The 11,256-nt window shown below is 34.5% G+C and overlaps 1 protein-coding gene across 4 annotated transcripts; it reads right to left on the reverse strand.

The window, feature by feature from the left end:
* Nucleotides 1-10,929, reverse strand: LOC18039458 (protein fluG). Of its 4 annotated transcripts, XM_006428414.2 has the most exons (18): nucleotides 10,515-10,929; nucleotides 10,173-10,424; nucleotides 10,018-10,085; nucleotides 9,571-9,686; nucleotides 9,392-9,497; nucleotides 8,834-8,990; nucleotides 8,640-8,735; nucleotides 8,274-8,322; nucleotides 7,131-7,399; nucleotides 5,707-5,879; nucleotides 5,400-5,520; nucleotides 5,272-5,324; nucleotides 5,047-5,176; nucleotides 3,455-3,600; nucleotides 2,815-3,003; nucleotides 1,726-1,955; nucleotides 344-486; nucleotides 1-258 (listed from the first exon to the last, which is right to left on the reverse strand). In XM_006428414.2, exons 1-18 carry the CDS (start codon nucleotides 10,674-10,676, stop codon nucleotides 196-198), a joined length of 2,523 nt encoding a protein of 840 aa, XP_006428477.1. In that variant the 5' UTR covers nucleotides 10,677-10,929; the 3' UTR covers nucleotides 1-195. The 4 variants fall into 4 exon arrangements, with proteins under 4 accessions (XP_006428477.1, XP_024037384.1, XP_024037385.1 ...); XM_024181616.1 differs by lacking the exon at nucleotides 8,834-8,990 and having other exon boundaries at nucleotides 8,640-8,775; XM_024181617.1 differs by lacking the exons at nucleotides 1-258; nucleotides 344-486 and adding an exon at nucleotides 493-1,334.
* Between the last annotated feature and the right edge of the window lie 327 nt (nucleotides 10,930-11,256).

An 11,256-nucleotide genomic window follows, 5' to 3' on the forward strand; every position in this document is an offset into this window, starting at 1 on the left:
GGGGATAAAATCAAGCACATACTTTTAAGAAATCTTCTATTGATGTATAGTATATTTCAGTAATGCGATCATCTCTAAATTAAAAAAAAAAATCACAAAAAAAACAACTTTTGCAAGACCTAATAGAAACAAAATGAGCCTTCCCATAATTTAGCGCAAAGGATTCTCAGAATCCTACCAGCGGAAAATTATAGCTTAGTAGCGGTGTATAAGTTGCTTGTACGCGTCCTTATTTAGTGAGTAATAGTTGATTTCAGCCTGTAAAAGAGAAATCATGCTTATCTGAGCAACTAGACTGAAAAAAAAAAAAAAAAATAGAGTAAAAACCATATATTAAATGTACCTTGCGAATTCCTTTTATGGCAATCAAAAGCTTTTCACCAATCATATCTCGCAGGATATCATCTTTTTCCAAAGCTTGTACAGACTCAGAGAGTGATGTAGGCAATCTTTGAAGTTTCCCATCGAGACTGGCGGGGTTTGCATCTGCTCATCAACGTGTTAAGTACAGTGTAAGTTGGAAGATGTCATAGTGAATAGTACATAGGGTCACTACTTTCTTTGGCATTACAATGCTATTAATTGTCTGAACAAAGCAGTGAATGAGCAACATATACACAATCACATTATTAAATGCTCCGTTATCCAGCTCTTCTAATCTTAGGAATACAAAACGAACTGCACCCTGTCTTTGGAAACAAAAGCTGCTTGTTATTGAGGGAATGGTCATCATCAATTAAAAACAACACAGAAAGCTGAAGATAGTGAGGTCAATGGCAAAATGAGGATTAAAAGAGTGAAGAAAGAGATAGTAAGTTGAATCAAGATCCTTAAATGACTCTTCATACGTGGATTGGTGATACCTCAAGGGTCAGAAACAACATGAACAATAAGAAATAAAAGGAATAGCCCCAAAAGGGGAGTCTCTAATGGAGTATGTTATCCAGCTTCTGAACTCCTCCTTACCTGAACGGGGAGCAGGTTCTTTACTATTGAGTAAGAATCTCTCTTGCCCTTGACCGAAGCATGGGCTCATAGTGAAATTCCGGATCGAAGAGACTCACCCGTAGTAGATAAGGGGGCAAGGCAAGAGGTCTTTATTTGAAAAAGACAGACAGAAATGAGGATATCTTGTTCCAGAGACAGAGAAGCCAATAAAAGACATAAATCTTGCCACTGAACTACAATATATCAAACCTAAGACAACATGCGCAAGCAATTCTATTCGAACCAGATACCAATACAAATACCGTTGGGGTAAGCCAATGGGATACCAAAGGGCTAAGGCAATCCGATAAAGAGATGCCGTTCTTTTGTGCTCTAGCGTAGAGCTCCTGTTATTCGAGTCACAGAACCCGAAGGAAAGAGCTCATCAGCTACTATCCTATCAATGGAGAGTCAATATATGAAAGAAGATGCATATGAGCAAAGGTTCACGGAGTGTTTCATTGAACTAAACAGAGCAGAAAAAAAAAAAGAAAATGGAAGGGTGGAGATGATTTGAATGGATCATGTTATGCACCAATACATACCCTGTCCAATCCCATTTCAAATAACTAAATTTTATAACTTTCAAGTGTAGAAAAACTATTACTCATACTTTTGTTAACAAGTAAAAGGAATTTTCAGATGACAGCCTCAATAACTTGCAATATAACCAATTTAGAAATAATAAATGTAAAGTCGCATGGAATTTTACAGACTTGGCTATAAGAGAGACACTACCTATGGGTTCAGGAAGACAAAGCCTCCGAAGTCCATCAATGCCACTGGCAATTATTGCAGCCAAGCCCAAGTGTGGATTGGCACAGCCATCAAATGATTTTAATTCAAAGTTGCTCACTACACCATCCTTGACCCCTGGCGGGCATGCAGTCCTTAATGGAGCTTCCCTATTTTCTTTTCCCCAGCATTGGTATGCTCCACTCCATGTATTGGGCTGTATTCGATCATAACTACAGACCAATAGCACTTGAAGGGTGAAAAATCACAAAAATCCACAGAAAGCATTTTTTCAGTGAACATAAAGCCATCTCATAGGTAGCATACGGTGAACATTCAATTAAACAAGATCAAAAGTTTAAGCCATCAGGAAATGGTCCAATTGTTTATGGACAGTTAGTAGATAATTAAGTATACAAGAACAAAAAGATAGTAGATAATTAAGTATACAAGAACAAAAAGAGTAATGAAGTGAGAGTAAAAATTGGTGTCTGTGTATAACCAGCCATAGCTTAATATTTATATTTTGATAATTCACTTATTTATAATCTACACATAAGAGATATTTACAAAATCCAGAAAGTATCATTTCACAATTTCCATGTTAAAACAAAAGTCGTACCTAGATATTGATGGAAAATCAGATTAAAAAAATAGCATATATCAAACTACAGGTTCTTTCTTAATTCATATAACTAACCATCAAACACAGACCTGATGATAGAGAATAAGTTAGTCACCGAATTATAAAATATCTGTTTAAGCACATGTCATCCCTGTGTGCCAATGCAACAGTAAAGAAAATAAAATAAATTAAAAGTTTCACGACTCCCACGGAAGTTCTTTAAACACCATAGGCAACATGGATGAAAAGAGATAATCATGGTTCAAAGATTTTTGAGGAAATATATTTTTCTGAGGCATGATAAAGAATGAATCCAATCACTACCAAGAAATTTCACAGCAGTTTAAAGTTGCATTCATTTTCATGAATATGTACCCATATAAATTACTCTGATTATAATATTTACTGATAAGGTCGCAACAAAAGTTATAGCAGGAATTAAAACAATGCAATACTATTAAAGCAACCTGTTTGGTACTGGTGCTGTAAACGCCAAAATGGAAGAAAGATGATGTAGAACACCTGCCATGAACTTCTCCCCAACCGAGGACATTCCATGTTTAGAGGAACTGTCAGATGCCATAAATACATTTTCTCCATTCTGCCACAAGCTGAGATGCACATGGGATCCAGAACCAATGTCATCTAATGCAAACCTAGACAAAACAAATAGATCATTATGTTATCTGATGAGAACAGTTAGGCTAAAACAAACAGTCAAAATCCCACAGCACTGGGACAGGACAAAAGTCACATGCTTTGATTTTTCCTCAACCAAGTATGTTACATTAGATCACAGATCCAAAATAGGTTGGCAGTAACTTGTCAATGAGTATAAAATATTATGGGATAGACCTAGAATTTAAATGAGACTTCAAAGTGGAGGTGTCCCCTTGAATAGGCACTGTTATAATTTCATTCATAATGGTCTTTCTACCAAATTCTAAATTTTCTCCACAACTTACGTGACTTAAAAATACTTCTACAACACTTTAGAATCCAACCTCACAGCTGTTAAGAAACAAGTATTTACCATTATAAGACAAAATCAGACATCGGTGACTGCAGGAAGGGAAATGAATAACAAGAAGGAAATCAGGCACCTACTTTGGAACAAAAGTTGCCAACAGTCCATGTTTCCTTGCAACAGCCCTTACAACTTCACGTGTGAAAATCAAATTGTCAGCAGCTTTTGTAGCAACAGTGTGGCCCAGAGCAATTTCAAACTGACCTTTCCCAGCTTCTGCATGTAACTGCAATAGGAGGTAATGGTGTAAACAAGTTGCAGAGCGGAAAAGGATACACACATACACAAAAGAGATACAGAGAAAAATCAATGAATAAATTTAAACTAAAAGATATACAATTACATAGATAAGAAGTAAGTGCAGATATAGAAAATATACAATTATATAGGAATATGCAAGTTGACATACGATTACCTAATATTAAATGCAAACTAAATTTATTGTTCATTACAGAACTGATCAAACTTATCATAAATATATCTACATAACACTAGGTGCATATTGCTCATAAAAAGATAACACCATTTGCGGAGTTATGGACACATAGATGCAGCTTCATTGCCAACAACAATATCATTCTTCTTTCACTATTGAAACAATTCATAAACTTCTAGGCCACATGAAAATATAATATGGATGCAAAATTTGCACACATGGACATGCAACAATCATTTAATTTGAGTTGCAAGTCTGTAATTTTTTATGACAATCCATCTTCCTGCAGGATGCAGATGCTACTTTTAAATCCAAAAGGGTACATTAAAAAATAATTAACAATTTTTTTCTCTATCAAGACAGTCAAGAATGTTAACTGGCCAGCTTGATTTCTTCTGAGAGGAGAGAGACATTACAAAGATAGGTCCTTGGTTTCATATCCCTTTTTAAAATAAAACTGCATCATGTGCACACATGCACAAGTGCATGTGTGTTTGTGTGCGTGTATGTTTTTCTTGTCCAAGTGTGTACATGTATACTCTTAAAATTGGAACTTAAAATGTGGGGAGAAGTTCCCAGAATTCAACTGCAATGACAAAACAAATTGAACTTTAATAATGTGAACCACAATTTGCATTCCAATAACAAAAAGAAGACCTTATTTGCACATAGTGAAATCTATGCACAAAGAGATAATATTGAATGTGAAATTAGATACTATTGACAAAGAAGGAAAATACTTCCAGAGGTCTTGGGATGCTCACCGTTTTCCCATGAAATTTTGAAATCTTACAGAGGAATTATTTTCCTTTTTTTATTTTTTATTTTTTTACCTGAGTGCTTCGCTGATAGAGATGCATCGTTCTAGAGGCCCAAAAAAGTTTAAACCACAAGCTAATTCAAATAAAGTTAAACCACAAAGAAATACAAACTAAGTGATTGCATGATAACCAATATCATGAGTTTCTTCTCTTATTGACACAGGAAATGCTTACAATCACTTCGGAAAAAAACATTAGTGACACAGTAAAAATACTTTTAGAATGGTCTCTTTTGCATGGTCACACTTTGTCCAGGAGATTTGAGTTCTTACAGTAGTTATTTATTTTATCTTCTCCTTAGACACTGCTTCTCCCCAACAGAGATGCATGATTCCAAAGGAATGACAATGATAAAGCACAAGGTAATTCTATCTAACTGATGATGATCAGTAACATCAGAAGTTTCTTCTCTTACCTGTTCCACAGAAATATTCAAGGAGTGAAGGTCAGCGAGGACTTCTTGAAATACAGGGGAAACAGCATCATATGCTGCTGTAGAGCAGTAAGGTGTGAAGTCAATTGGCACCCATTCTTCTTTCCCTTCCCTGCACAAGTTTTTTGAACAAATTCAATTCCAAATTTAGTGTGCCTAAAAGCTGTTCCTATGATGAAAAGGCTTAGAGACAATAGTTCACATTACCTAAGTACACTCTTTAAGAGATAAAATTCAATTTCAAATCCTGCATTCAGTACCTGCACATTTGATGTTCTCAAATTAAGCACCAATATACATAACCTTCACATTTATGGCATAAATATGTTAGATACCAAATTAAACTCCTCTTTCAGAAGTCTTGAAACTTTTCGTAGAGCCTCTCTTGGGCAATATTCCCACGGTTCACCAGGTTTAAGATGCATGTCAGCCATAATCATCTCCTCTTGTTTTTGCCTATTCAGTAAGAGAATAATATCAATAATAATTAACGTTAATAGCTCCCATAAAAGCAATTTCATGTAACTATCAGTTAAACACTTAAATGCTAAATTAAACATATAGAAACTATCAGATATCTTATGGGTCAAAATTCTAGATGCAAAATCTAAATACCAAAGTTATCCTGGAAACAAACTGTACCATGGAATTCTCCATCTAGTCGATAAATCAGGCATCAATCTGATCTCACCAGTTCCAGACAGATTTGTCCCATCAGCTGGACCATCAACAGCTGAAGTCATTCCCATACATGCAAATGTCAAACCAACACCATATTTCGTAACAATATCATTGAAGCGCTTTACTGGAACAACCTGAAAGTATATACAACAAATTTGAGATTCTATGAAACAAAATAGTCTAAATTTTACCTCATTGGTTCTAAATAGTTATGTCAAAATTCATTCAATAAGTTTATCTCTAAAGTCTACAACAGAAATGACACTGTACCTAACATATTATAATTGAGTTAACTGCAAGAAACAAGAGTCAACCTAAAGGAAATATCTGTGAACTGCCCGAACCTATATTATCTGAATAGTAAAAACTGAGAAATAATTACCCTGTCATAACAAGCAAATCTTATTCAAGCCAAGCCATACAATTAAACTTGAATCATTGACTACTAGAATCAAAGAGGTCTTTGAGATGGATTTGTCTGTTTCCAAACATCATATTAATTTCAAGTACTCAAAATGGCAGTAATAAAAGTATAGAACAGCCTAATCAACAATTCCCAATGTGAAGGTTCTTCGATAGTATTGTGTTTTTAAATTTTTTGAGCTCATTGGGCTCCAAAAAGGACCTTAAAACATCTCACTGATACTTTTTTCAAAGAACATTTTCCAATGTATCATTCCTTCTAAACAGCAACAATCCACTTTCATTCAGCGCACGATCATTTAATAGAAAATGACCTGAACAAAACAGTTTCTTTAACTTCTATTGCTTCTCTATTTTTCCTTTTCTTGTATCTACAAGAAACGGACATGAAACCAAACTCATATTATCAAACAAATTCCTTTAATAAGCTTACAACTGTGCATCCTAAATGAGAGCAGTCATGGATCATGATGCTTGGCATGGAAATTTAGAGAGATGAGACAAAATGACAAGCCAGTGACACCAAGGAACTTTTTTTATTTATAAAATATAAAGAATCAAGTAACTTACATTTAAAGATATAAAAATTAAGTATTGAATTTCTTTATTCTCACAGATTATAACTTAGGTAATGCATGAATACCATTAAGTGTGGTCACTGTTATGTTGTTGCTTCTATGCTACATAATAGTTATATATAAATAACATTCGATGATTTAGGCACTCAAGGCCAATATGGGAACCAAAGACAGGCAGTCAACTGTAAAGGACTTCCTTAGTAAAAAGGGTAATGGTCACAAAAACATTTAAAAGGGGGGAAAAAGAGAAAGAGGAACTTTGTATTCACATTCAACACCACAGCACTTAGACACGAAAGACACTATTAATGTACATTTTTACTTTCTTCTAAATATATAACTATACTTTTTCCTTAGAATCCTGATAGTACAAAAGAAACTCACACGACATCTGTGTTGTCCAGAAGCATCAACCCAGATAACGCGAATAAGAGAAACATCACTTTCAAAGGCATCAGACTTCTTCAAATAGATTTGATGCATATCATCCTTTGAAGCAAAATCTTTCACTCCTAAATTAATCTTGTAAAACTGAGCAGCATTTAGAGCAAAGATGTCTTTAGCTACTTCAATAGCTTCACCAACCGAGAGATCCTCATCAATGCATGTATCACGTAGAACAGAGAAGACAACTTCACGTGCTCTTTTAGCACCTAAAAGAAACAGCAACAGTCTGAATCAATTATTGTTGAAGGTAAATTTGTTTCAACCCAATCTGAAATATTAATGCATATCAACTAATTCATGAACCCAACTAACGCTGAGGAATCCAATTCTGTATATATACAGTAAAACCTCTCTATAGACAGAATGCTAGGACCAACTGATTTTATTACTAAGAGGAGGTTATAACGCAATAGAGATGTAGTTATAAAATTATTATTTTGAAATTATCCTTAGTACTAAAATATGGTTAATGTCAAATCCAATGCATAAACGTTCATAAAAGAGATAAATATAGCTTCAAAAAACTAGTACATATAATAATGTAGTGTTCAGAATATGCAAGTTATCTTATATGTCTTAACATTTAAATTTTCTTTTATGTTTTTCTCTCAATGTAAATCCTATAAATACTATAAAATGATTTGGTAACAACTCTAAAGAATATATCATTATCCCAAACAAGTTTAGAAAAATAATTTACTCCATCCTAAATCTAAAATGTAACCAAAAATATATATTTTGCAATAAGCAGATAATTATTACTATGTGGAGGCAAGTTTCTTAAGATGGGATCTAGAAAAATTATAACTTATTACAACGTGGAGCTTATTCTCATTTATAACTGATCTAATTGGAAACAAAATTTTTTTGATTACATGAAGGTTATTCTTATAGAGAGTATCACTATAGGAAAGAATAAGAATCAAGAAAAACAATCTTAAAGGATTATAAGTGTGACACAATGGAGAATGCATAGATTAAAGGCATAATGGACAACAAAACCTCTCACACACATGAAGCAAAACTAGAGAAACCATCCTGCCAAGGCAAGAAATCAATAAATCTGATACTTAAACATACCTAAGAAGTAAGTTTCAGGAGACGCATAGGCATCAGTGCTGAACATGACCTGCAATTTTCATTATGATTAACAATAGTTATCAGTAGAAACTACACAAAACTGTGCACATATAGATTAGGCAAACCATTTTCATCACATTATCATAACACTAAGGACACAATTTCCGATAACATATTTAAAACAAGCAGATAAAAAGTTTTTAAAAACAAAATATATATCTTGGAAGTAAAATCTTCCATAACTGACTAGAAATACTTTTTGTTTATCTTCGTCAAAGAATTTCCAAGCTAGACATGCTTACTACACATGGTTATCTTTTACTCAAGCTCCTGTATATATCAATTTTCTCTTCAAATATGTTTCACCTTCTTTGTTGGGGCTAGCTCCAAAAGTTCTTTTATTGATGATATCATCCCTTGAACGCTAAGTTTGGGAATCGCCAACCCAAAGTCAAGGTACACCTGGAAAGGAAGGCTTTGAATTGTGCCAGAAATTTGTAACCTGAACATTGGAAACATTTGTGCAAAGTAAATGATTCACTGGATACTGAAAGATTTACCTGCGGGTAAACATAGGCTAGATACGATGCTTCCTTTGAAAATGGATAAGATGCATGTAATAAGACGAAACGACATTTTGAAAACCTCTTGTCCTCAAGAATTGCTCGGAGATGAAGGGGATTAGACAAGCGTAAATCTAAATCTTTGTCTCCAAAGCTGATTATGGAAGAAAAAAAAAATTGTAACAAATAAAGACCCACTAAAGAAAAAGATCATACCAGCTTACTGATCTATTGATAGCTTATCATAGGAAAAGGAAATATAACTTGAAAGGAAGGAAAATGTCTGGGAAATCACACAAGAGAACCAAGCGAAATTTAGTCAACCTCCCCTCCTAATTGATCTAGACTACTGGTCATTTACATGTTTCCTGTAATTGATTTCAACATCCATGCAAGAAAGTGCTCCATCTAAAACATTTAAATTTAGAGCTTAATTATAGAGAGACCGCACACTTGAATTTCCCACACAGCCATCACTTCCAGATTTCATCTCTTTCCTATATGTTTCATCCATTAATCAGAGAAGCAATTTAACAAAATAAATGTTTTTCTCACCCTGTGTGTATTTGCAATGGCAAGTCAAGGAATTGAGCAACCTCCAAACTGCTTATGAAAATATAGTCAATAAGGCTTTTGTTTGTGATGCGGACAGGCTTTCCAGCTGGAGAAAGACAATGATTATCATGTCTTCCAATAAATATGGAAAATCTTCAATCAACATGCTATATACTCACAGCGTAAGTCTTCAGCAAGGCCTTCCTCAGCATCTTTTTTAGTGACATGAGGATTAATTTCTAAGCCTGAACGGTATGCAGCTATGCTTTTCAAGCCAACAATTTTATTAGCAGCCGTAACACAGACTGTAAGGAAACCAAGCAGTGAAGATCTTCCTGTGTATATCTAAGGGTCCACTTGGTGTTTGGTGTTGAGGACTGTGAAAAATATAAAAAAGCTCTAACTGTGAAATAAAAGTTGATTGTGCTTGGTGAAAATGATAAAGGTTTTATAAGTCTTTTATCAAACACCTATTGGATAAAATCACTTTAGCTTAAAAGCCAAAACTGCAAGTGTTGACCAACTCTTTACAGTCGTGGTTTTAAAGCAACAGCTCCCCAACAGGACCCTAAATCTAAAACATTGCAAACCAATCATCTACATTGTCAAAGTATCTAAAAGGATATGACCTCAACTGTTTCAAAAATGTTTCAATGAACACATCCAATGTCCAAATAGATCCATCTGGACTCGCCTGTACTGGCACAAAATAAGAAATTATGCAGCATACTTTAAATTCCTATTAAAAGTGAGAGAAACAAAGTTGAAAAATGCAGCTCACTTGATCGAGAATCTCCTCAGCAAGACGTTCAATTCTCAAAATTCTACCGACGAATGGAACAAGACTTTTATGCCAATCAAGCCCATGCTTCTTGTCCAACTTGAGTCCATCGTCAATGAGTACAGCGGAGATGTTGGCAGCTTCGAAGCATATTGAGCAAATGGACTGCAATCCTGCGGCTCTGCGATATTCTTCAACAGCTTGCAAGGATGAATCGCAGCCATACAGCTCAGCTATATTTTTCAAATTTCTCTGCCGTAAAAAAATAAAAAAAAAAAATCAGAGCAATCAAAGGGAAAAAAAAAAGCCTCAACAGTTGAATAGAAAGAGAGGAGTAAGCACCTTGAAGGATAGGGAGTAGGGGGCGTAGGATAAGGCGGGACCGGTGGCTTCCGAGAAAGATTGGATGAAAGGAAAGCTTGAGTCTAAGGAAACTATGTTATGCGCGTGGCCGTCCACTAACTCTATATTCTCCACGACTTCTCTCAACTCTTCAAACTCCATTCCTCGCCTCGGTTTCTTGTTCTTCTCTGAGTTCAAAGAATCCGAGTCATGTGTAATTTAACGGTGACAATACGGTGCCGTCTGCAGTGGAAGACTGAATTAATTAATAATATAATATTTGCATTGGTAGACATAAAAAAGGCACGAGCATTGACCACCCTGTCGCCATTGCTCGCATCATGTTCTTGCGAACAATTTTGAATCTTTTTACTTCCCTTTCGTGGGGACAGATACGCCAAAAAGTACGCGCAATGCTGAGTAATTGGACATAACATTTTGGTTGGAACACTGACATTTACTATTTAATGAAGTACGTTCAGTTGACGCTAGTTGAGCTTTAATATATTAATTATCTCCTTACATAAATTTTAAAAATGAGTTTATTTTAAAAAAAAATAATGAATAAATTTATAGACCCTTAAACAGCCTACTCTTAGATAGTGTTTGTTTTTAATATAAAATTCAAATAAGATTAAAATTTTCTAAAGTGTTAATGAGTTTGAATATGAATATAAGTAACATCTTATCTATTTTTATAAATAAAAAATTTGAACATGATTATTTGACATTTATATCTTTA

The sequence above is a fragment of the Citrus clementina genome, unplaced genomic scaffold (assembly GCF_000493195.1).
Source record: "Citrus clementina cultivar Clemenules unplaced genomic scaffold, Citrus_clementina_v1.0 scaffold_6, whole genome shotgun sequence".
NCBI lineage: Eukaryota > Viridiplantae > Streptophyta > Magnoliopsida > Sapindales > Rutaceae > Citrus > Citrus x clementina.